Source organism: Stegodyphus dumicola, chromosome 6, assembly GCF_044657685.1.
Source record: "Stegodyphus dumicola isolate Sdum_Otavi_A_Nest chromosome 6, ASM4465768v1".
Lineage (NCBI taxonomy): Eukaryota > Metazoa > Arthropoda > Arachnida > Araneae > Eresidae > Stegodyphus > Stegodyphus dumicola.
The window spans coordinates 107,954,931-107,981,455 of NC_140773.1; the positions used below are offsets into that span (position 1 = coordinate 107,954,931).

Here is a 26,525-nt window from a genome sequence, read left to right on the forward strand (position 1 = left end):
ATCTGTTCTTTTCTTAAAACTGCGCATTGAATATATTTATATCTTTCAACTGAAAAATTTTGCAAGATGCAGTTTCGAAATAATATACTGGAGTAATGAATTTTGTACTTGCTACAAAGGAAGTTTCAAATTGGATTGTTAATTTTTCAAAATTTTCGTTTGCAAAATTACAATAACTTTGAAATGGAAAATTAAATTGGCGTAGTGCTGCTGTAGAATATGATTTTGAGAGGCGTGGTATATGAACATATTGAAATAAACATTATTCTTTCTTCCAGAGGAAATTACAGAAAATTGTAATTATGAAATTCTCTGTCCCTTTACTTGAAGAGTCATAATTACTTCATGACTTTAAATTATGCTAGGGTTTTAGTGACAGTTATTTCGCTGAATATTTACGATTATACAAAATTCAAACTTATTAAGCATAGAGAAATATTGCATGCATTTTGAAAGAAATCTGACGCAGTTTTCTTTTTTTCCCCCTGCAAGAAGCAAAAATTATTTTACTTGAAGTGTAGAATAATTGTATTTTTTGAAAGTATGTTTAATAATATTTACACTCTTTTAGAAGAGAGATGCAAATTAGATTCTTTACAAATGAGTAGGGGATTTCTCTAAAATAAATTTTCAGTTGGGCGTAATTTTTAAGTCGACGTAATTTTAACCTCTATTGTATCAAAATTTTATTAATAAAAGAATTTAGGCAATAAATTAAAATGCTTTTGCTCTAGTATGTTTTTAAATAACAACAAAAAGCACTGAAACAGTAGCTTAAGCCTTTTCTTAGCAAAAATTATTTGTATTGAATTATAAATTTTTAGTATTTGGCTGGATTTAATTTCGCTTAAAGAAATTTAAACTTCCTCATGAAACTTTTGTAGTTTACGAATGTTTTTGCAAAACATTTTGTTGTGAATTGGTTAATTTTTGTATTATAAAACATTGAACATTCATATGGAAATTTTATTTCTTAGCATAAATAAATGGTGATATAGGGTTTTATTTAATGTATGTGTGGGCGGCTGCGTTTATATTAAAAATGTTGCTTGTATAGTTAATGAAAAACTGGTGCATAATGTAAACGAAATATAAAGTAATAACCTATAAAATAAGAATCTTAATTTAGTAAAAGTTTACATTTGGGTGCCCCTTGTTTTTTGGCGATTCTTTTTTGACGCCAAGATCGGCGCCAGGAAGACAGAATTTCAAGATGGCCGCTACACAAAACCAAAATAAAAAGTCAAAGAATTGTATAAACTTTGTATCCATGTACACATCGATCAGTTTTCACTTAAAAAAACATCCCACAATTGCACAAACTAGGCATTGCGCACTGTTTAAATTTGTCCATGTACACATCAATCTATTTTTATCTTTAAAAAATCAGGAGGCTAAAACAAAGTTACACTATCATAGTAACCAGAAATAAGATTTCATCGCCAAAATTTTACAAAAAATTGTCGCTATCAAAGGGGCACCCAATTCTTTTTTGTTATTAATTCATTCTGTGCATTATTTTCAGTCAACAAAATTTTTAGCACATGATAAATAAGAGTTTGAAGGAATAACTGATTCAAAAAAGAAATTTATGCCAGTGTATTTCTGGTTTATTATTTAATTCCTACCAAATGAAAATATAGCATTTGCTATTGAGACATGTGTAAAGTTCTCTATCTAGAAGCTTGTGTCGATATCCTGCTGACACTACTAGACTGAAAGCAAGTTATTGCTTTAGAATGTGACAAATGACATATCTCTGCTTGTGTGACAGACGCACCTCCGCTACCTACGGGTATTTAAATTAACATAAGAGAACGTTAAATTAAATACAGGTAACATAATCTGAGACGGTCCACCAGCGGTGGAGTGGTAAAATCGCTGAACGCTTGTAGTTCCGCCTTGGGTTCAATGACAGCAAACGGGCTGGCCGTTTTCCCTATGTGTAACGCATATATGAATCAGTTTTGCTTAGAAAGTCCTCCACGATGGCATCCCTTCCCTTAGGCAGATACCTTAATAGATAGCGTAACAAATAGCTTTGGCATGATCAACTAAATCAACCAAACCATAATCTGAGACGATAACATAAAATAAATTACTGATCAAAGAGAGTGAATGGTGCGTAACTTGGCACAGCTGGCTGTACTATATAATAGTAAGATGAGACTGCTAGAAAATCTAATATAAATATTCAAATTCTCAGCTTAAAAACGCAAGCAAGTAATTTGTATTCCAGTAAAAGGAGAAGTTGTAGTAAAGGTAATGATTATAGTAAAAGTGATAGCCATGATAATTGGTTCATTAACATAAAACATAATTGCACATGATTTTAAATGAATGAAACATTCATATTATTCTCTAGTACATAATTACTAATAAACAGTCATCAGTTTATTCTGGCATGTATGTTTTAAAATTTAAGAAATAGTATTTTAGTTAAATGTTTAAAAACAACGAAGTTAGCAGCAATTTAATAATCGTTAAATAGTGGTACTGATTAAATACTTATATTCTGAAAGCGATTTAAATTGCTAAAAATATTTTAATAAATGCAAATGTAATGAGCATGTATAAATTCAAGATGATAATATAAGTCCTTCTTATATGGAAAGAAAATGAGAAAAAAATTTTTTGGCAGGAAATGAAAAATAAATAACAAAGAAATGGGTTGATTGCTTTTAAGTCATATAGTTTGGTAGTCAATAACAGGCAGAGAAAAAAAAAATAAATTAAAAAAAAAAAAAAAATCTGGAAGTGTTCAGATTTTGACGATCGCCCAAAAGGATTTGTTAATATTTTTTATTCTTTCGCTGAGCTCGCAGTCTACCAATCTACTGTTGCACTCACTTCTGCTAGCTCATTTCTTTTTGTCTCTTTTAGCTTTACCATTAAGCATTATTTTTCTTCGCACTTACGCATTATGCAGTTCAACAGAAAAAATTACAAAATTTTAAAAGCAGCATAGTGCTTAGAATTTCCGATGCAGTGTCAAGTATTGGGATATATTTTTCTAGTCTTTTCTCAGGTAAGTATATCAGTGTTCAGTTTTCTGAGTAAGATGCCTTGCAAAACTTTTTACTTCCTTGTACGAAGTAAAAAGGAAGTATTGTAATCGCGAAAAGTTACAGGCAGCATATTTCAACGAAAATATCCATTTTGACCGCTATCGAATGCAATTTATGTTTTTGCGTGATATCTGTACGTAAGGGCAGAATAAAATACTCTTTTCCTTCAAAAAAATAATAAAACTGCTTTAAAATTAATTCTGAAGAGAATTTTTCGTGGCGTCTGTACGAACGTATGTACGTACGTATCTCGCATAACTCAAAAACGAGTAGCCTCAGAACATTGAAATTTTGTATATAGGACTGCTATAACATGTAGATGTGCACCTCGTATTTTGGTTGCAATCGGCTGCACCAAACGTATATAAATATATTTATATATATATCCACTCTGTTACCCGGCTCAGTGATCTCAGTTTCTTTACTCTTATATGTTTGTAAATTGTACATTTTTTGCTTTAAAAATGTTTGAATTACGTTGTTTTTATCTTCCGGTTAAGGATTTTATGCCTTTAGTAAATCTGTATGCAATATTTTTAGAATTATCAGCAATTTTAAAGTTGTTTAATTGCCGCTAAGCCTGTTTTTAATGGCGGCCATTGATGTTCACATTTGAAACAGGAGACTAATGGATTTGTTGCCAATCTAGAGAAACAGCTTCGCAACAACAAAGATAACGCATTCATTTATTATTGCCAATTAAATCATGCTTAATTCTCTCTGGAATTTTTTCGAGGAAATAAGTGTTTGAGATTTACTTCGTAATTTTTAATATAGATATTTTGCGTTTTTATGTATTTTTGCCTTCTCGCGAAGTGAGAACTGAATTAATTAAATGAGAAATACTCAATCGTCTGTGAAAAACTGTTTCTTTTTTGTTTTGTTTGCTTAATTTCTTTTATACATCATTCTAGCTTTATTATAGTATTTGAATAGAACATGTGGCAACGATTAGGTAATTCTATTCTTTAAATGATATAAATTTTGTGCATTATGAGTTATAATATGACCGAAATATATACGTTAACTGTTATATAATTATTGGATTATATAACAGTTAACTTAGTTTCCGTTAGATAATTATTATATAAGTTAACTGTTATATAATTATTAATACTGTTAAGTGAATCTAGCGCCAGAGTGTCGCTATGGTAAACAAATACTAGAGTGAATTTTAAAGAATGCATTTATTCTATTGTGGTTTTTATTGTGCGAAGTAGATTTAATTCAGTCCAATAAGTTTAAATGAAATGCAAGAAAAAATGCGTATAATTTAATATTCCAATACAAGGAAGTCATGTGGTGTACACATCAGATTTTTTTGTCTTTATATTATTAACATTTATGTGTTATATTTATTAACTAAATAGCATATTCTTTGCACTTTCACTATATTAAATTAAATTTACGATTGACGAAATTTGTGTTTTTCATGTCTCAAAAGCGCGACTTAGCATATATATTAGATTTATATAAAACACTGTTTTAACATAGGCATTTTGACACAAAATCGAATTTTTTTCGTGAAATGACACACCAATTTTTTTTTTTTTTTCCGCATTTCGATTCTACGGCTAAAATTATGCCCAAGTATCTACTTTTTAGGAATTAAATTGGGGTGGTTAATTACGGGAGAGCATTCGAAGGTCATTTGCCTTTATTGAGGACTTCTTAAAAGAACAATCTGAATATCATACTAGGAAAACAAGAAAGCGTTATACAGCCATCTTCATCCGTCTGCAGGAAAAGAGCCCGAAAGCACTGTTAGCATTCAAGTTATCCAGCTGGCCATAATTCGGCAATTTCAAGAAGCTATTAAATTAAATTTTATGAATTAAGTAGGGTGTAGAGTGACATTCAACATATTCGGCAAATGTGTAGTAAATTGAAGAAAAAACATAGCAGTAAAATCAGCCGTTAAGCAACCTTAGTTTGGCGTAGATTTTTAATAAAGCTTTTATCAATTTAATAGGTGATCACTAACGATAAATAAGAGAAGAGAGTGCAAAATATGATAATATATTCCCCAGTGTTATTAATTTATTAAATAAGTGCATATGAGACTAAATTGGTGAATGCACTTTGAGAAGACTTTTCGGCACTTGAAATACATTTGCTTCAATATTTTCATTTAAGCAATACACTGATCTTTAAATGTCTGTTGGCCTGTTTTTATATGAAAGTTTTAAATCTAATTTAAATTATTTACGCATTGAAGTCATAGCAATAGAACCATTATGGAATTAATTATCAGAAATTAAATTATTATTAAATTATCAGATTTATTATTAAATTATCAAAATATTATTAAATTATCAGAATTAATTATCAGAAATTAAATAAGCAGTTTAATTCCATTATGAATAACATGAGAATGAGAGTGGGAGAGTTAAAAAGTAGAGAATAAATCCAACTTTAAAGTTTTATATACATTTTGAGACCTGACGATAAGGTTAAGCGGAATTAAATGATAAGTAAGTAATACTAAGTAAGATAAACGAAGATGTATCAATTATTTTATAGTTTTATTTTAAACGTAACTGAAATTTGGCGCAATAATGAGCAGTAAACTTTATAAAATGAAACAACTCACGGAATTAATAAAAAACTTCATAGTACATAATGTGTCCAGTAGAAGCATTGTTAAACATTAATAATGATGCCTAAAATGTAATAATAAATTGCGCCAAATTTAGTACTAAAGAATGCACTTCCACCTGCGCGCATCGCATGCAGATAGGGAAAAATTTGGCCTGTCTTTCCTTTGCGAAGGGACAAAAAGGAAGAATTTTTTTTTTTCCTTTGACCTCGTACGGTCAGTGAGCGCATCCTCGCAACACACATTTTTTCTCTCTTCCCTTTTTCTAATATAAGCTATTTTAATAAAAAATGTTAACAACAGCGGCTAAAATATTTAATGCTACCTCAATTTGAAGTTGCATTTTACGATAAGAAAAAAAAAATCTAGCTTCTCCTTCTTGCGGCCAGAAAATACTATTTACAGGTCAAATATAAAAGATTAAGAGCCTGTTCCTTAATGCTGACGTAAGGATTCTTAGGTAATTGTAAGGAAAAGCTAATACATCAAGAAAGCGAATATTCCAGCGAGTCGAAGCAGTGTTACAGCTTTTGGGTTTCAGTTGCAAAGTTCTCTCTCTCCCTTACTTACACGCTCAATTGGTATTTAAGCTCATCGAAATGGCATTTTTCATCAAAATTGATGAAACACTAAGTACAGGAGAGATTCAACTTAAGAAATAACATTTAAGTTAAAATAAATCTTACAAGGTGAGCAATATGATGCTAAAAATTTAGTTTTATATTCCCCCTGAAATCCACATTTGCTCTTCCAATAAAAATTATTTAAATCTCCTATGCTTAAAAAAAAAAAAAAAAAAAAAAAAAAAAAAAAAAAAATGGGGGTTGGATCAAAATTAGCACAGCTTGACATCCTACTATATCTTTCTGAAACTGAAATTGTTGGTCTTCACCATCCGTTCGGGATATTTCATACAGTCCTTTTGGAAATAACCTATACATTTTTTTTTTTTGTTTTTTTGTTTTTGTTTTTTAAGAAAAACTTTCTTTCCCTCTTCCCCAAAAAGAAACGGCTCAAAAATAATAGTTAATTTAAATTTCGATAGATTTCATATTTTCTTTCTCATTAAAATGAATTAAAATTTGAATTTTATTAGATTTGCGATTTTGAATGTAAACAGTATGTGTATAGGCGTTTGGCGTGTACTACCAGAAAATAAATTTTTCTTTTATCTGAAAAACTTACTTTCCCACTCAAAATTACCGTCTTAAATTTTTTAAAAAAAATCTTCATTGTCTTTAAAAAGTGTTTCAGGAAACGATATTGGAAGAAAACGAAGACAAAAAAAAAAAAAAACGAAGGCTGGGAAAGAAATGTCAAAAAAGGACTTTTTTGTTGCAGAACACACCAGTGTTGCACGTCCTCAGTTTACAGATTCCCCCCCTGAAAGTTAGGGTTACAGATCCTCGTTGTGTTTATTTTGTTCTCAGTCGGAACTTTTACTAAAATACATGACTTGAAGAACAGCGTCAAAATTGCGGAAGTCTGCATTTTTCAAGAGGATTACTACTCATGTGTACAGACGCCAACCAAGCGGATGACAAAACAACTCCCATATGAAAATCATTCGTATAATTATATGAGTCTCTTGACTTTAAAGTATTTTGCATTACCAGTAAGCCAGGATGCGTGTTAGTGTTGTCCTCTCAAATATTTACGAGGATCAAATTAAGTCTGAATAGCATATTATGAGTTTATGACAAGAATTGTGCACACAGCGGGTATTAATTTTATGAAACACGGGAAACAGAAATTAATTAAAATTTTTATTCTGAGTAACTAAATTTTGGGTTGCTAAATTGGCTTATTATGCATACTTGTAGAATTTGAATTAAATAGATACGATCGTCATTACTGTCGTGTTTTTCATAGTCCAGTTGAAATAAAGAGCAATTTTCGGGACAAAAGTGATCCATTTACTGTTATTGGCAACAATTCTGCCGACCAGACGGTATAGTGGATAGGTGAGCCTACTGCGGTACCGAAAGGCCTTGTTCGAATTTCGGAAAAGGCATGGCTGTGTAATTGTAATTCTCTCTTAGAACGTAACGATGATACACATATTGGGTGCTCCCACAATAAAGCGGCCACCGCTTCCGGCCTTAGTAGTGGCTGAGCCTAAGTCGGTTGAGTGCCCGGCAATGGAGGGAGGGGGAATTTGCCGGGCAGTTTTAAATTGCATTTGTGTTTTCCAAACAATAAGATTATTAGGCTAATTTGAAATTCTATGCCAATATTAATTCTCTGCTTTTCTTTTTCCATAGGTTTCTATAGCTGTTTCGTTTATTTCTTCTATTATTATTTATCTTTATTTTAATTCTGAGTGATGTATTTCTACAAACGGGGTGCGGCGTATCTTTGCTTCTTGAAGAAGAGAGGTACAGTTTTTGCTAATGTGTCTTGTTTTCTAGAAATGCATTATAAATACCTATATAACTGATGGTTAAGTACTTTTATAAAAGTAACGGAAATTTATTTATGTTTCAATATGGCTATTTTAAAGTTAATAGCTGCACGGATTAACAAAATACCAGAGCGTTTCTAGAGTAGGCCCATGCTAAGGTGTTAGCGTCTGGAGTATTGATATCAGGTCAGTGAATGGTATTTAAACTGCCTGAGATTGAAATGCAACAAGGTAGGCGCACGTCACCTAGTTTTGCGAATGATATGAAATGCGCAGCTCTCTCCAGCTCACGTTGAAGAAGATATAAGGGAAGAAACTTGTGGAATGTTCAGTTTTCATGCCGTTATTTCGGCTAGGGAAATTATCGTAGAAAATTTTTTCTTGTCTCAAAGGACGTGTTTAATAGCAGAGAACGCCAGGCCGTCATCAACGGAGGCAATTCTAGCTGACAGGCGATTTTACAAGGGGCATGGTGATCGGACTGAGAAGCGTAGGTTGGGCCATACGCAAATAGCAGGTGACACACACCTGGACGCATCCATAGTGCACCGGCTGTGACGAAGATGGTTGGAATAAGAGAATGTGGCAAGTTCGAGGGGTGCCGGTGTAGCCAGAGTGACGTCAGCACTCGTATCCGCCGACAAGCGGTGGCGCACCCGCAAGCCACTTCTACCTCTATTCTGCAGCATGTTCAAGATGTGGTGCCGGACTCAAGCAATATGAACGATGGATTGGCGGTGCAGTTGCGTACGGTTCCAGGTCACCTTAAGTTCGTATTCAGGGCACTATGAAGGCTAACGATACGTTGATGATGCGCTGCGACCTGCAACACTCCCCTGTCTTCAGGGAGTCCCAGTGCCCTTTATTAGCAGGATAACGCCCAAACACACACTGCTGGCATCAGCTAACGTTCTGTGCAAGGTGTACACATGTTTCTATGGCCACCGTTCTCTCATGATCTCTCACCAATCGAACAAATTGACTTAATTGGACGTGATTTGCAGACCCAGCCATTGCCACCTTCAGAAGACAAACTGTGGCAAATGGTTGACAGGAAATGGGGAGCCATACCTCAGGATACCATCCGTAGTCTCATTAATTTTGAACCTAGACGTGTTTCTTCGTGTATCGCCGTCCAAGATGGTTCTACAACCTCCTTAGCCTTTTTTTGTTTTTTTTTTTCAATAACCTACTGAGCCGACGAGTTTCATATCTCTCTGTTCTTGGTGTTGCATTTTCAATGTTGGGGTTGTGTATATACAGGGAGCAACTTTAATAATGCAAGGTGCAGTAAAATATTTTGCATAGCAGTGCTATGAAATAATTATGCTTAGTTACACTTTATGCGTACATATAATACTCTATTACTGTAATGAACTTCTACAAGTAGTTGGAGTGAAATATATAAAAACTGCTGAAATTTTATTTGTGAAAATACATTTTACTAAAGCTCTGAATGTGTATAATGTCAGTTTTAGAATTAAGAGTATTGCTTTCGTGTCACCCCTTACAAGGGGAGCGCAATTTTAGAGTCATAGATTTTGCCCAAACTATGTGTAATTATGAAAACCTTTAAAGTGGATGTATGTGTAAAAGGACAGCCTTTAAAAAGCAACGTACGTTTAAAGGAATCAAGGCTGCATTCGTATTACTTAAATTTCTCTTGGTTTGCAGCAAAGTCAGATAGGCTGACTGGTATTGTATGGAGCTGAAAATAGGAGGTTCTCAGTTTGAATGAAACTGACGCCAATGCTTTTAAAGAAAATGGTGTTCTTCAATTCTATTTTATTCAGAAATATATATATATATATAATTTAAAGTAAAGTAGAAAGAACAAACGATAAAAGACCTATGTGGTCAAAAATTTTGCGTATTGTGCTGCAAAATTAAGGAAATTAGAAGACGCATTGTGCGTTTTTTGTGCATTCTGCTGCAAAATTAAGGAAATATATATAGATAGATATATATATATATATGAATGTGTTTTGTAATATAATTGTTAAATAGATTTAGAAGAGACTTTTTCGTGACGTCTGTACGTACGTAAGTACTTATGTATCTCTCATAACTCAAAAACCAGTAGACTAAGAACGTTTGGAATTTTGTATACGGGACTGCTATAACATATAGTTGTGCATCTCCCTTTTTGGTTGCAAGTCGGCCTCTTCAAATGTATATAAATATATACGTACGTATCCCCACTCTGTTACCCGTCTTGGTGAGCTCAGGATTTTATTCTTATATGTTGCTAAATTGTACATTTTTTATTTTAAAAGTAATTGAATTGTGTTGTTCTTATGCTCCGGTTAAGGTTTTTATGCTTTAATTAATCTTCCTGCGATAATTGTAGAAATATTAACAATTTAAAAGTTGTTTAAGTGATGCTAAGCCTAACTTGGCCGCCATTTATTTACATTTGAAATTCTTAGCGGAATAATGAATTAAGTCAATTTGTGCAGCAACTTCAGTATGTTTCTGCAGAGTGGGAGCAAAAGTAAACTTTTAGTTTTGTGCACCAAAGAAATCTGTGTTTCTGCTCGCCAGAAGAATTGTTTGCGTAGAAACTATAGTTTGTATTGTAAAAAAAATTTTGTAAACTTTATTTGATATTTTATGTTTTTCTGTGTTTTACAATTTTTAATCAAGATGCTTTGAGTTTCATGTACTTTTTGCCTTGCAGTTAAGTTAGAACTGAATTAATTGAATAAGAAAAATATCTGTATCGCATCGATTTGAAAAGTACAGCTGACTGAAAGAGGATAATAAAGTGAGAGAAATCTTGCAAATAAATATAGCTGTGATAGCATTTTCCCCAGGACTATTCTCAATAATTTCTTGATCATCTGAACCAGTCTCAGTTGGTGGATTTAACTTCTATTAAATTTTCATTGACGAAGAACTTCTGATAATTTGGTTCCAGTCAACAGATCGGAGTAAATTCCTTGCCCCTTGTGCTATGAATTTTCGAAATCCGAGGGAGAATCCATTAGTTGATAAGCTTCCAATTAGTTTTAAATGAACCGCACAATAAACTCCACAAGTAAAAAGCAAGATCCAAGCTTTTCTGTTTTTTTTTTTTTTTTTTAATAAAATGGTCCTGCTACTACATCAACACCTGTCACCTCAAATGCATACGCATCTCTGACTCGATCTTCTGGGAGAGGACAAGGCACAATGTCAAGAGCTTTTGCCGAGTATCTGTTCACCGAACGCACTTTGATATGACTCCTTGTATTGTTTTTCTTCCTTTTATTGTCCAAAATTTTTGACGAATATTGGTCAAAATAACTTGAGTACCACCATATAAAAGTTGTAAATAGTAGTCTTCTTGTATCATTTTTTCTTGTAACAGACTGCAATCAGTCTTGTAACACCATTTAGGTGACAACCCGACTTTACGTCTTACACCCCGAATTTCGAGAGAGAGCACCCCGCGGGAGGGAGGGAGGACGGGTTCCGAGGGTCTCGCAACCCTCTTCTCCTACCATCAACCGCTCGAAAGGACTTTCGGCTCGCCGCATATTTAGAATACTCCTATGCCGCACAGACACTATACATTGAAAACATTCATGCCCTCGCCGGGATTCGAACTTGGGCCCTGAAATGGCAATCAGAGTCACTAACCACTGTCCTAGTTGGCAACAAAGCTAAGCTTTTTTTGTTTAAACTCCATTTGCTCAAACTGCTACGTCACGGCGAATGACGGAAAGATGCTTTAATCCCATTTGCATGACAACACGAATTACGGTGTCGCGGAAGATGTCACTTCACGCATTTCTAGTATAGATAATGAGCTAATGTCGATTAACAGTCAAATTATTACAAATTTCGCTCACGTAATATGAACTTTCTGAACAAAGGAATATATCTAAACTACAAAAAATAAATTGCCACGCGATGAAATTCAGAATAAAACTCATGAAGCTTAATAAATTTAAAATGCACTGTGTTGACCTTAACTCATCCAGTCGTAAGGCTAGTAAATTCTTTGTTTGAAGAATATGAAAAACTTTAAAATTTAATGTAAAAATCGTGATTTGTTTTTTCTAATCTCAAATTCGAATATTATCTACATGGACAGGCCTTATAAATTATCGCGGTTGGGTGCATCTGTTCTTGTCGTTGGTTGCAGACTTAGCGCTTCAGTGGCGAGTAATATTCCCCACAATATGAGAATATATGGAACTAAACATTGACTTCTGCGAAGCTGCATGTATGATTTAACTTCTCATGTCCAAAAAAGAGCAATCAAGGTGATAAAATAATGTCTCATGCATGCATCCTCATTGTTTTTATTTTGCGCTGCGCAGCTCTTAATTTCCTGTTGCGCAACTGTATGAAAAATCAGAGGAGATAATGCGATTTTGTTTCACTACATTCCAGTTTCGATCAAAATATAGGATCTCAAGATCTCGTGCCTCTTTTACTACATAGCCAGAACCGACGAACTAAGGGATTTTAAGTGTGTTCATTCCACAAAGACACTTAATCACAAACGTGTCTGTCTGTTTAAGATACCAGCTGTGTCTTATTGGTATGGCAGATTACTTTCGTCAAATACCATACCTATCGATGTGATTTTATCATTTTTTTAGCATGTGTCACCCATTTTAATGCATGTAATAGCTAACCTGTGGCTACTTTGTAACACGTAAGCTAGGAAAGATATTGTTACGAATTTTGTATATCTTTGTATATCTTAGCGAAACTGTATGTGAAATTGTAGTATGTTTTGTACAATGTAACATGAAAAGTCTGAAAAGACGAAGATCTGCTAAAAAAATAATATTTACAGGGGCAAGTCTATTTAACATTGACGTAAATACCTAACTGGCGAGGTATCGCCAAGCTGGTTTTGATGACTAATTTTTGTCATCAAATTTGGCGAGAAAGCTCCAGAAGTCGCCAAACTTGTCGACCATTTGGTGACATTTTTGTCCGGTCCTTGTATCAATTATAGTAACTGAATAACTGTAATTGATCCCTGTATGTAACTGTAACCGTATCCGGCACTTATATGCAACTTTAACCATATATGACTTTCAGTAATTTCGAGAAATGGAAAGTACTAAATATTTCTGGGCGGAAGGGGTAAACTATATGAAATCGGAAAGAACATCAGCTCTCAGTTATGCCTTTGTAGTGTAACGGTAGCACACTCGGCACGTATTCGAGAGGTTCAAGGTTCGAGTTCCGGCGAGGGCATTACACATTTTTCATCTCATGAGGAAATGCTATTATTGCTTATACCTGCAATTTTTGTTTTGCATTCTCAGTGTCTCTCTCCTTGCAGAATCACTATCCAGAAAAATCACTATCACTAGCCCATAGGGCACCATCTCCACCGAGCCGGAACAAGTCACACCTACTGTGATATTCTCGCCGTACAGAAGAACTTGGAACAGCTCTCAGTTTTTCAGTTCAGAGTAGACATCGGAGTATAGACATCTTCGTCCGAGCGTCAGTCTTTAGATGTACTTTGTATTGCGCTGTCTTTAACGTTTGTAGTAGTTTGAAATGTAGCTACTGATTGTACTCTGTGATACTAAAAAAGCTGTACAAGTATTTTTATTGTTGCTTATTATTTATTTATCTATTGTGGAAAGTTCCGGAATTGCAAAGTGTTTCTTTTACTGAAAAACATTTGGAATGGTTGTGGTTTGAGGGAAAAATGGAGTAATGATTTCTAAGCACTAAATTTCCATACATTCGTCTCATAGAAAATGCATCTTTTTCGTTAACACAGTGCAAAACTTTAAAAAATAACATGAAAAATTAATTAAGTAAATTAAGTAAAAAATAACAGAAAATTCAGTTTCGTAACTCTTGATTACATATGAAAACAAATAAGTAAATAGTTTTGTGATTATATTCCACTTATAATTTGACATTCACAGCGCTGAACTCGTTTAACATATGGAATGAGGAATTCTAGCTTCTGGTTACTGCAAATATATAGTGATCATTTTTTGCCATTTTTTTCCCTTAAAACACTTGTGAATTTAAAACATATCCATCGGTAAGAAAATACCCTGAAAATGCTTTTAGCATTAAAGAAGAATGAAAGTAACCATGGATACTGATATTTTGAAGTATGAACTATATAATTTCAACGTCTTTGACCATCATTGCATTTGATATGACCATCATTACAGCTTATTCAAAAGCTTATACTCATTGGAATCGTTGCTAAACATTTTGAGTAGCAAAAAAAGGGAAATATTTCGCAAGAGTGGTCTCACAAAAGCATAAAAAAAAATACGGAGAAATAATATAAATGTTTTCATAATGCGTTTCCTGCTATTTCTGTGTATTGATTGAATAAATAAGTTGTCCTTCCGGTCAAAATCCTTATCTTTTTATTGTACAGTAACATTTTCAGGAAAATGTCAGACATATTTTGGAAATTAAATAAAAAAGGTACTGTTTTTTATTCGGGGGGGGGTAGAGAGAATAAAATTATAGATTTCCTCCCAGCATTTCTAATTATAGGAGATGACAAAAGAATTAATTAAAATGTTATAGAATGTAATAATATTATTTCGAAAGTAAGTTTTTAAAGAACAATTATCACAAAGTAAAATAAATATTCATAATGTGAATAAATTTTAATTACCTAGGTATTAAATAGTTATTTTGGGTTGTTTTTATTATTGCTTTTTAGAAGGCTGAAAAAACTAACAATTTAAAATTCAAACAGCACCAAGTAAGTAAATTTCACATAGTAGCTGGTGTATAATATATCAGTTAGAAACATTTTCTGTTGCATACTAAAAGAATTTAAATTTTATTGAAAATAAAACTGAAGACTGTGGAAATTATGAAGCATATCAATAGTAAAAAGATTAATTTCAGAAGGAAATTATATATTTTCTGTTTAGCAATTAAAAGGCGAATGAAAAATGAAAAGTATAAAATAAACAGCATTACCTTTTTACACATTTGTTGTTAAATACATTTTTAAACGGAAACATAATAATTAATTAATAAACATGACAATATCACCATGCTATTGAATTTCTGATTTTTAATACATTTTTTCCCCTGTGTAACAAATTTATTTTCTGTAACTTTAAAAAAACAAGGTATTCTGAGAAATATTTACTGTGCTAAGCAGAAACAACGGTGCAGTTAAATTATTTTATTTTAATTAAATAAAGTATTATTAACAATTGAATCAAGTAATTAAAATATTGGTTTTTGGACAGTCTAGTAATGATTTTAATCGAAGCCGTTGTAACAGAAAAAATATCTTCCAATTAAATTTTGACATAGAATTCCATTTGGATAATGGATTGTAGAAGTCTGAAAGTCTAGTTTGTCTAGTTTTTCATTTAAATAAAAAATAAAACTTTGAAATATTTCATTAAAATTAAAAAATAAAACTTTAAAATATTGAAGATAGTTATAAGTGTTTGTGAATAAGTGTTATAAGTGTTAGTGAAAGAAGAATATCCAAAATATGTGAACTGTACTCAGGAGCTGGTTGACTTTGTATTTAATAACAAAGATTATCATCACAAAGATATTTACTTTATTATACATTTATTAATCATTTTGTTGCTGTAGAGGAGCGATCTGGCTCCAAAACATTTTAAATTCTTAATCACAAAGCTGTAAGATCTGTTACAGCAAATACACAAAAGAAAAGAATACTGAATTCAAATTACGTAGGTCGAGAGTATAACGCGCTAGCAGCGCCTCCTGTCGGCAGCTCTTAATCACTACTGAACATACTCCCGACCTTGAAACCTTACGGGTTTCAAAATATTATTACAATTAGTATACACTATTTTAAAGCACAATAACAAACAATTGTAAGCAATAGCAATACAATGGTTAAATTTTAAAAGACACATTAAATCATAAATGCAGTATAAACACTGGAAAGAAACACATTACAATATACAATACATAAATCTAATTACAATTCACAGGAAGAACACAAATGTCTCTCACATTTCTTTTTAACATTTTACCACCTGGTAATACTATGTTAATCACTCGAACTTTTTTATCTTTTCCAAAAATTATTTCTGCAATTCTACCTGTTAACCATTTTGTACTGGGCATATGCTCATCCTTGACTAACACAAGTGAACCCACCTTAACATTATCTTTAGCAAACATCCATTTACTACGTTGTTGAAGGTTATTTAAATAGTCTCTCTTCCATAACTTCCAAATTTGTTGACTATATTTCGTTATTTTTTGCCACTTTGAGAGCCTATTTTCTGGTATCTCAACAAGTTGGGGTTCAGCTATTGAAGCTAAAGGCCTCCCTATGAGAAAATGTCCGGGGGACAAGGTTTCAAAATTATCAAACTCGGATGATAAGGGAGTAAGAGGTCTAGAATTTACGCTTTCAATTTCTAGAATCACAGTGAGAAATTCTTCAAAAACAGATGAGCATTGCCAATAATTCGTTTCAAATGAAACTTAAAAGATTTCACCCCGGCTTCCCAAAGGCCGCCGAAGTTTGGTGATTTAGGAAGAATAAACTTCCACTCAATGTTTTCACTTAGCAGGTATTTAGTCAGTGTTTCATCTGGGTGTTTAACCAATTTATGCAATTTTCTGAGCTCAATGCTTGCACCCACATAATTCTTTACATTGTCACTGAATAATTTTGCACATTTACCCCTGCGACTAAAAAATCGTTTCAAACAAGGTATAAAGGCATCTGAAGTAAGATCAGAGACAAAATCTAAATGGATGGCTTTGGTGCTTAAGCACACAAATATGCACACATAAACTTTGTTTAGTTTACCCTTACGCTGATTTTTAAATTTAATGTGGAATGGTCCACAAAAATCAGTTCCAACATTACTAAATGGGTAAGAAGGTGTTACTCGTTCTTTCGGCAGATCACCCATTATTTGAGTCTCTAAAACAGGTTTGTTTTTAAAACAAGTTATACATTGAAAAACAACTTTACGACAAACATTTCTGGCATTTAAGATCCAAAATTTACGTCGAACATGATACAATAATGCATTTGAACCAACATGCAAATATTTTAAATGATAATATCTCACAATTATTAAAGTTAATGGATGCTTATCTGGCAGAACAATTGGATTTTTCTCATATGTACTGAGGTCAGAATGTTTCAGTCTGCCTCCAACCCTTAAAACATTGTCTTTATCTAAAAAACAGTTTAAAGATTTTACCTTGCTGTTGCTGGGCACTGAGGCACCTCTCTCAAGATGTTTAATTTCATCTACAAACTCACCTTGTTGGATTGACCTAAATAAATAGATTTCGCTCTTCTCAACTCGCTAAATGTAAGGTGACCTGCAAGCTTTTCATTTCTAACATTATTGATAAATCTAAATACATAGCACATAACATGAACAATAGTTAAATAATTATTACTCAAGGAAAGAATATCATCAACTATAGAACTATGATTTAAAACAGTAAAGGCAATAGGAGAATGATCATTAATGTCATCAGTTTTCTTTAGTTCATCAGAAAAGTCATCTAATGAAATTAGAATGTCATTATTGTCTACCGGAACATCAGTCTTTTCTCTCAAAAATTGGGGTCCATGCCACCAAATGTCACTGTTCAATAAAATGTCAGCACTGACCCCCCTGCTGAGGAGATCAGCTGGATTTTGCTTCCCAGGGCAGTGTGCCCAGGCACTGGTATCACTTAAACTCTGTATTTCGTTAACTCTATTGGCAACAAATGATTTCCATCGTTTCGTAGATCCTTTAATCCAATAGAGAGTTATTTTTGAATCCGTCCAAAAGAACACTAAGGAGGGCTTTTTTAAATCCACTGTTTTCTTGACTTTACTCGCTAGTCGGGCGGCAAGCAAAGCACCGAGTAATTCTAGTCTCGGAAGAGTGATTTTCCTTAGTGGCGTCACTCGACTCTTGCTAACCAATAAATTCACTTCGATGTTATTATCCTTCACAACTCTTGCATAAATAGCAGCACCGTAAGCTTTTTGGCTAGCATCGCAGAAGCAGTGTAGTTCTAAGATATCGGTTGACTCTTGTAAATTGAGCACATTTCTAGGAACTCGTAACTCTGAAAGATCAGGAACTTCGAAGCACCACTGAAGCCATATTTTTTGTATATCTACAGGTATTTCTTCATTCCAAGAAATTTTCTTCATCCATAAGACTTGTAGAATGAACTTTGCACGAATAGTAAACGGTGAAAGCAACCCAAGCGGATCAAAAATCCTTCCAATTGTGCATAGTAGGAATCGTTTGGTACTTTCGTTTTTAGACAGACTGTCCACTAGGCTCTGCTTTCCCAATATTAGACAATCTTCAGCAGGATTCCATGACAGTCCCAAAACTTTAATAGTGTTGATTTGTGGCTGTGTATCGAAACCTTCACGTGTCCAAAACTGCATCAATGTATTGTCATTCGTAGTCCATTTTCGTAGCACCATGCTAGCTTGGCTCATAATTGATGTAGCTTGAGTGGAGATCTCAAAAGCATCCGACACATTATCAGCTCCAGAAATAAAATCATCCACATACAAACAGCGGTCTAAGCATTCTGTTGTAGTCGGGAATTCTTCAGAATGCTTTCTCAGGTGAGTTTTCAAAGTAGCAGTTAAAAGGAATGGGCTGCTCGTAACATCAAAAAGAACACGATTAAATCTGTAAACTTGAATTTTACCATTTTCTTCCCACCGAAAACGAACTGCATCTCTGTCCTTTTCGGCTAATAAAATTTGTAGGAAAGCTTTCTCTATGTCTGAAGTAAAGGCGACTTTGTTTAATCTGAAATTAACAAGAATGTCGAATATGTTCGAATTCATGTTTGGCCCTGACCACAGGCAATCATTTAGACTTAAATGCTTAAAGTTATGACTGGAACTTGCATCAAATACTATTCTCATTTTTGTAGTTGCACTTTCCTCTCTAAAAACTGGTTGATGTGGCAAATAGAACACAGGTTTATCAACAGGTTCTTTAGGACATCTAACTTTCTCTATAATATTCTTATTTTCATAGTCTTTTAAAGTTTCAATATACTGCAAATGAAGATTTGGATCTTTTTGAAGTCTACGCATAAGTAAATTAAGTCTGTTTTTAGCAACGATGAAGTTATTATTGAGCTCTCCCCAATCTCTTTTCCACGGTAATTGAACCTCATACCGGTTATCTTTAAAACGAACAGTTTTTTCAAATGTTTCTAAAGATTGATCTATCTCATTTTCAAAGGGATCATCTTTAATTCCTATAGACTCAAGTTGCCAAAATTTTTTAATTTCATTTTCTATACCACTATAATTATTAATTAATCCACAGTGAACCGTTCGCGTATTTTTAATATCTGAACTTAAAATACTACCAGTGGCTATAAAGCCAAAAACAGAATTTTGAAATCTTAGCTCTGAATTGAATCTGCGCCTAATAATGCATCAATTTTTCCTCTTTTATAAAAGTTTGGATCAGCAAACTTAATGTTTTGAGGAAAATGTTCAGTCGGAACTTCTATATTATTTATTGGTATGGAGTCCGAGATTTTAGGCACGCACAAAAATTCTAAACTCATTTCAAAGTCAATACCGTTTGAAATAGAAGCACATACTTTAGAATTAATATTTATTCTCGTGTTATTTAATCCAGAAACCGCAACAGATATTTTTTCTCTTTTAATGCCTAACGAATTAGCACATTCAACCGTTAAGAATGACGTCATCGAACCTACATCACACAAAGCGCGAACTGATTTTAATTCACCGTAGCAATCTCTTATTAAAATATTCGCAGTAGAAAGTAAAACATTTTTCGTCTGACGCATTCCGTTTACAGCTGTGCCGGCGAAACTACTTTCTTTATTGGTAGAAGAAGAGTCATAAACAAATTTTTCAGCATTCGGATTGAGACTGACTGTTGTCTTCTCGCCCCCTACTTCCGGCTTTGAAATATGAGCACTTTCGGATTTACTTTGTTTTTCATTTTCGAAATGTAATAGCGTTGAATGCTTTCGTGAACATTTTTGACATCGATAATTAGACGAACACGTTCGAACGGAATGGTTTTTCAAACAATTAAAACAAAGCTTATTTCTTTTCACGAATTCACACCTGTCATTGACAGAAAGATTTATAAATTCCGGACACTTATATAATGAATGGAATTCTTCACCACGGAATTTTATGCATTTCAAATTTATGTTTTTTTGTATTAGAAGTGGATATCATACTCGTAAGTTTATGTGGAGAATTATTACTCTTTTTTACCTCCTTTATTTTACTATTTTGAAGCGTTCTCGCTTGGCTTTGAAAAAACGAAAGTAATTGTTCAATCGTACCAAATTCTTCCGAGTTTTTTAATTCCTTTTCCCACCAGTATCGAGTCGATTTATCAAACTTATCCACTATCAAATATACAATCATTATTTCCGATAAGTTTTCTACTTTGTAGTTTAAAATATTTAAAGTTCGAATACATTCGTCCGTTACATCAATTAAATTTAGAATAGAACTAGATGTCTCGCTAATACTCGGCTGATTCAAAAGCTTTTTTATTATAGCATTTAAAAGCTCACGTTTATTCGAATACCTATCTTCTAAAAGTTTCCAAGCTATATCGAAATTTGTATCCGAAATAGAAATAGACTGTATTACTCTCAGAGCTTCGTCCTTACAACTAGCTTTTAAATATTGCAATCTCATTGCATTACTCGAAATAGATTTGTTTTCTATTACACTAGCTTTAAACATATCTTTAAACATTATCCAATTCTCTATTTTACCATTGAATGTCGGTACCGATAGCGTCGGTAATTTAACATCCGAAAACACATTTGAATTATTATTACTCGGCACAGGAGAAACAGAATGTTCAGAATTCATCTTATTTTTTACTACTGCTAATTTACGTTTAATCATCAATAGCAACTCATCAACAATATCATCTGTATCTTCTTTATCCTTAATAAAGTTATCCAATTCTTCGGGTTTACATGTTTCGAAAATTGAATAAAATACAGATTTAAGTTCGTTAGAAATTTCATTAGTTTTAGTTTCAAATAGCTGCAACGCAACTGAATCTGAAACATCTAATGACGAAACAACTTTATCTTTATGCTTCGTCAGTGAACTTTTTAACACTCTTTTTCTAGTTTTTAGAGCTTCCATATTTATAACAGTTATACTCTTCAAATTTAATAGAGATTAAAATGGGAGAGCTCACCTTCGATTCTCGACGGACCACTTGAACTGTACTCAGGAGCTGGTTGACTTTGTATTTAATAACAAAGATTATCATCACAAAGATATTTACTTTATTATACATTTATTAATCATTTTGTTGCTGTAGAGGAGCGATCTGGCTCCAAAACATTTTAAATTCTCAATCACAAAGCTGTAAGATCTGTTACAGCAAGTACACAAAAGAAAAGAATACTGAATTCAAATTACGTAGGTCGAGAGTATAACGCGCTAGCAGCGCCTCCTGTCGGCAGCTCTTAATCACTACTGAACAATATGAAATTGTTTTAATTTGCAGAAATAACTTTATGAAATAAAGTGTGTCCTTAGAGTGAATACCTGCATTCTGCCGAAATGACTTCAGCGGTTTTGGTAAATTAAACAGAATTTGTAGCCCTCTAACGAAAATTGTACTACCGGTCGGCCGGCGGTTTGTGGACAGTGACGAAAGTCTGCCAGACCAAATGACACTTATCATCAATCTAAAGAAAAATGTTTACGGAACAGATTAGTCTCTTGTACACCTTGCACCAAATATATAGATATAAAAGTAAATAAAAATCTAAAGTTTTCAGATTCCCCCTCCTTTTTAAATAATTGTTTATTTTTTAAGATGAAGTATTGCTGGGTAGTCTCAACGTTATGTTTTTTAGAGACCTAAGGTTTCCGGACTTTAATACGAGTTATTTTAGAATTTTAAGTTATACTTAAATGTAGTTTCCATATGAGATTTCTTGATTTTAAGTTCTTCACTGTTCTGCTTTGTTATTATTTATGATTTCTATAGGCATGGAACCTGATCAATAAAATTAATGTTTGAGACTTGATTTTTCATGAATCTTTTTAATAAAATATATTGAATTTTTATTACCTGTAAGAGACGAGCTGCATTGTTAAAGCTTTGGGTACGACCCAATAGTGAAATTCTGGTATTCCGCTAATTTGTGCCTATATCTATATCTTATTATAGTTCTTCTCCCCTTTTAAAATTTTTGTAACTATGATTTTAATAATACTTATTATTTCGAATGCTGTAGAAATTATTATTATTTGTTTAACTTTTAATGGAAAGTATAAAATATTTTGCGTTTTAATATCAGTTATTTCTGCGCATTTTTTAGTCCAAAGGGGCAATTTGCATTGAAGGACTATTATTTTTGTTTTGGCATTTTGCTTTGATTCATTATAATTGTCTGATTCACTTTTCAAATTGTTGCCTCCAAATATTATCGCCCTGTATTATATTTAAAGAAAGTTAAATAATGAGGAATCTGCATAAATGTATGTATGTTTCTCGCATTGTGATAAAACAACGGTACCTAGAGCCACCCAATTTTGAACAATGTACGGTTCCAGCCGAATATGGGCATCTGGAATCCCAAATTTGAAAAGTGGAATTTGGTTTATTACCTATTTCATATTTTGTAAAGCAAACGAATTTTTGATTAACAAACTCAACGATTTCAAAGCGAGCAACAACAACACTCTACGGGAAAGAAAGAAAGGGGGAAAAAACATTTTATCTCCAGCGCGCGGAAATGTGTATCAGAAATTCTAAAGATATGCTCATTTTAAAATTATTTTGCGATATTGCTGTTGAACTGAATTTTATGCTTTAAATGCGAAGAACATGGTATTTGATAAATAAAGTTAACATACAAAACGTTAAAAAAAAGGCCTCTGTGGACGTAATTTAAAATCTGAAACCTTTCAGATTTTTTTTTTTTTTTTTTTTTTTTTTTTTTTTTTTTTTAGTCCAAAGGGGCTTTGTCCCTGAAGGACTATTGTTTTCGTTTTGCGATTTTGCGTCGGACTCATAAACGTCGGTTCACTTTTCAAACTGTTGCTACAAAATGTTAGAGTCCTGCATTATATTTGAAGAAATTAAATAATGAAAAATCTGCATAAATGTCTATTTCTCGCATTGTGATAAAACAATGGTACATAGAGCCATCGAATTTTGAATGACGAAATCCTACTGCGAATATGGGCATCTGAAATCCCAAATTTGGAATTTGTTTTATTATAGATTTTATATTTTGTAAAACTTTAACGAATTTTTGATTTACAAACTCAATGCTTTAAAAGCGAGAAATGGCAACGTTATATAGAAAAAAAAATACTTTTATCTCCAGCTCGCGAGACTGTGTATATCGGAAATTCTAAAGATATGCTTAATTTAACATTATTTTGCGATATTGCTCTTGAACTGAATTTTATGGTTTAAGTGCAAAGAACATGATATTTAATAAATAAAGGTAACACTCAAAACGTTAAAAAAACGCCCCTTTGGACGTAATTTAAAATCTGAAACATTTCATTTTTTTTTTTTTTTTTTTTTAAGATTCAGTACTGCTGGTAATTATGCGGTAGTAAAAATGTACTAATGATAAAAACTTTAAAAACATACTGTATAAAATGAACTCTGACTTCACTAAAATTTACTGCACAATGTATTTGCAGACTAGATTACATTGTAAAACGAAGGTGCATAAGGAGGGTAACAAGCGAAATCTTAATATATACGTTCGTTGCGGTCTTAAGAGTGAGTGACGTCATCGGTCACATGTAATGATCAGGAGAAGCGTGACCATCGGAAATGACTGGATCCTGTTTCCGCACGGACGGCGTCGCGTGCGACCTATTCCTGAATTGCACAGGAAGAACCGCCCTCTCTTGCTCCATCAACTCCTAGGTGGTCAGTCAAGGGGTCAGCGTGACATATCCTAAAGTTCAGTCTGCTTCGCATACAGATGATGGGGGGGGGGGAAGGAAAGGATCTCTGCATGGAATGCTCAAGTGTGAGATTTATTCTACTCTTCGTTTATTCTGATGCTGGTGGCGGTCATTTGGGGAATGTATAGGATTTTATCCTTGTTTCACTATAATATTGTGTCGATGTATATTTAGCGTCAGAGATTTTAAATAATATTGAAGGTAACCCCTTTTTTAATATTGAAGGTAACCCCTTTTTTAATAGTGAAGATAACCACCTCCTTTTTAACTAAATCAGGAAGGGACGTAATTTTTAATAAACACATTACAAATAATAGTTTTACAAAAAGCATTTAAGAAAAAACGAGAAAATGACATAAAAATGTATGTTGCATAACTTACTAACTAATCTAAAAATTTCAACCAGAGTTCAGTAACGTAAATTACTTTAATGAAACCAAAATTTTAGATATATAAAAAATCAGTTTTGTAATACAATAATACGTATAACTACGTATATATCTCCTTTAGGAGATTCAACAGATATATTATCAAGAAAATCAGGAATAATTTAGACAGTTATTTTAAAACTATATGGTAAGGAATCTGTAAATATACTAAATATATGTATTTGAATATCATGCTATACTTAGAACATTGGATTATCTTGGAAAATTTTATAGCAGTAAAATCTTCCAAAACTTTCATGGCATTAATGCATTTTCCAATTTAAGTATTAAATAAGAAAGACTCAGAAACATGAACTTAAATCGTCATTTTAATACTCACGATAACGGTAACACAGTGATGCGTGAAAGATAAAAAGTATTTTATTTTGAGCAGTGGCAAAACGTTTCTTTTAACAAAACAAAAAATAAAAGTATCTGAAAGCTTTCAGATTTTATATTACTTCCAAAAAGCATTTTTTCATTTACACGCACAAGCATGTTTCGAGAGCATTTTGTGCAAAAAATATTTAAAAACAGCATATCTTTAGAATTTCCGGTAGACAGTCTGGTGCGTTAGAGATAAAAATACATAAAAATATTTTATTCCGTGCAGTGTTGCCTCTGCTTGTTTTGAAATCAAAAATTCATTAAAGTTTTACAAAATATGAAATAGATAATAAAAGAAATTCGCGATTAAGGCTTCCAGGTCCCCCTATTCGAGTGGAGGACTACGTTATTCAAAATTTGATGGCTCACGGTACCATTAAACCATTGTTTTTTTATAATACGAGAAAGATACGTACATTAATGCAGATTCTTCATTATTTAATTTCTTTAAATATAAAACAGGGCGATAATATTTGGTGGCAAGAATTTAAAAAGTGATTTTACGCTTTTAGTGATTCAACGCAAAATGCCATTTCGAGAATAATAGCCCTTCTGGGGGCTAACATCCCTATGGGCTGAAAAAAAGAAATCGAAATTCAAAATCCGGGCTTCGAGATGCACATGTTTGGTTGGAGGAATATGTATATTCAAAATTTAGTGGCTCGAAGTGCCGCCCATTTTCTGCAATGCGAGAAACAAACATCTATACATCCATACATACAGATTCTTCATAATTTCATAATGAAGCTTTCATTTGAGCTTTGAAAAAAACGCGCAAAATGGTGCAATACGTGTTTGTATATTTCTCAGAAATATGGACTACTAATGTTAACCCAGATTTGAATAAATAATTAAACATTACAGAAAAGTCGGAATGAAACGGTGCACGGGAAAAGAGCGGGTTGCACAGTTAAATAAACAGAAAAAATGCATTCCCGCGGAAATCGCCGGATTGCGTAAATTTTGCTACTTCTACGTTGCCCGTAAATATCGCGGGAATACGCAGCGAGAGGGTTAAGACAAAAGCGGTTGGACACCACTGTTTTATGGTATAAGCTGTCTTCAACACTGCCATTGCTTTACATGTAATATTTAATACTAATACATTATCATTATTAATTTTACTTTTAAAATTTTAACCTAAGTACTAATTTTATGTAGGGTACTGACGACGCTTATATTGAAAGGAGTCTTCTGCTGGACGCAGTGTTATCAGCCAAGTGCAAAAGACTTTTCAAATTTTCTCGAGAAAAGGAAGAAAGAATTAAGTGCTTCAAAAAGTAAATTGATGCATATGGAGGTAAGTGTTTTGCAGTTGATCTGGGAAAATAGGGGTTTAACGCTAAAAACATGCAGAATCTCATATTTGTCTTAGCCTCTATTAATCATAAAGAATTTATAGAGGCTAACAAAACATTCTAACCTGCTCTATATCCCATTAATTACGATAATTTCTTATATGCACAGGTAAAAAGATGCGACGTCATTTCAAACAGGGAAGCATAAGCGGCGCAGAGTTGTTTGCATGGCAGAAAGTCAGGGGAAAAGAGGAATGGTAGTGCTCGGGACTCGATATTTATATTTCGTAGGGGCAGAAAGTATTCTAAGCTATGATTGGTCAATATTAATTTTAGTTAACCTTTTCAAACAGTGTTATGTAATTTGGAATGATCTCGAATTTGGGAGAACAGAAGAATTTAGGGGAAGA

The 26,525-nt window shown here is 33.0% G+C and overlaps 1 protein-coding gene across 1 annotated transcript in view; it reads left to right on the plus strand.

The window, feature by feature from the left end:
* The window catches only part of LOC146996819 (uncharacterized), a 50,348-nt gene that overhangs the window by 550 nt on the left and 23,273 nt on the right, over positions 1-26,525 (plus strand). Inside the window, exon 2 of the mRNA XM_085818790.1 lies at positions 25,979-26,117. Coding sequence (XP_085674916.1) covers positions 25,979-26,117 — 139 coding nt within the window. The remainder of the gene's footprint in view (positions 1-25,978; positions 26,118-26,525) is intronic.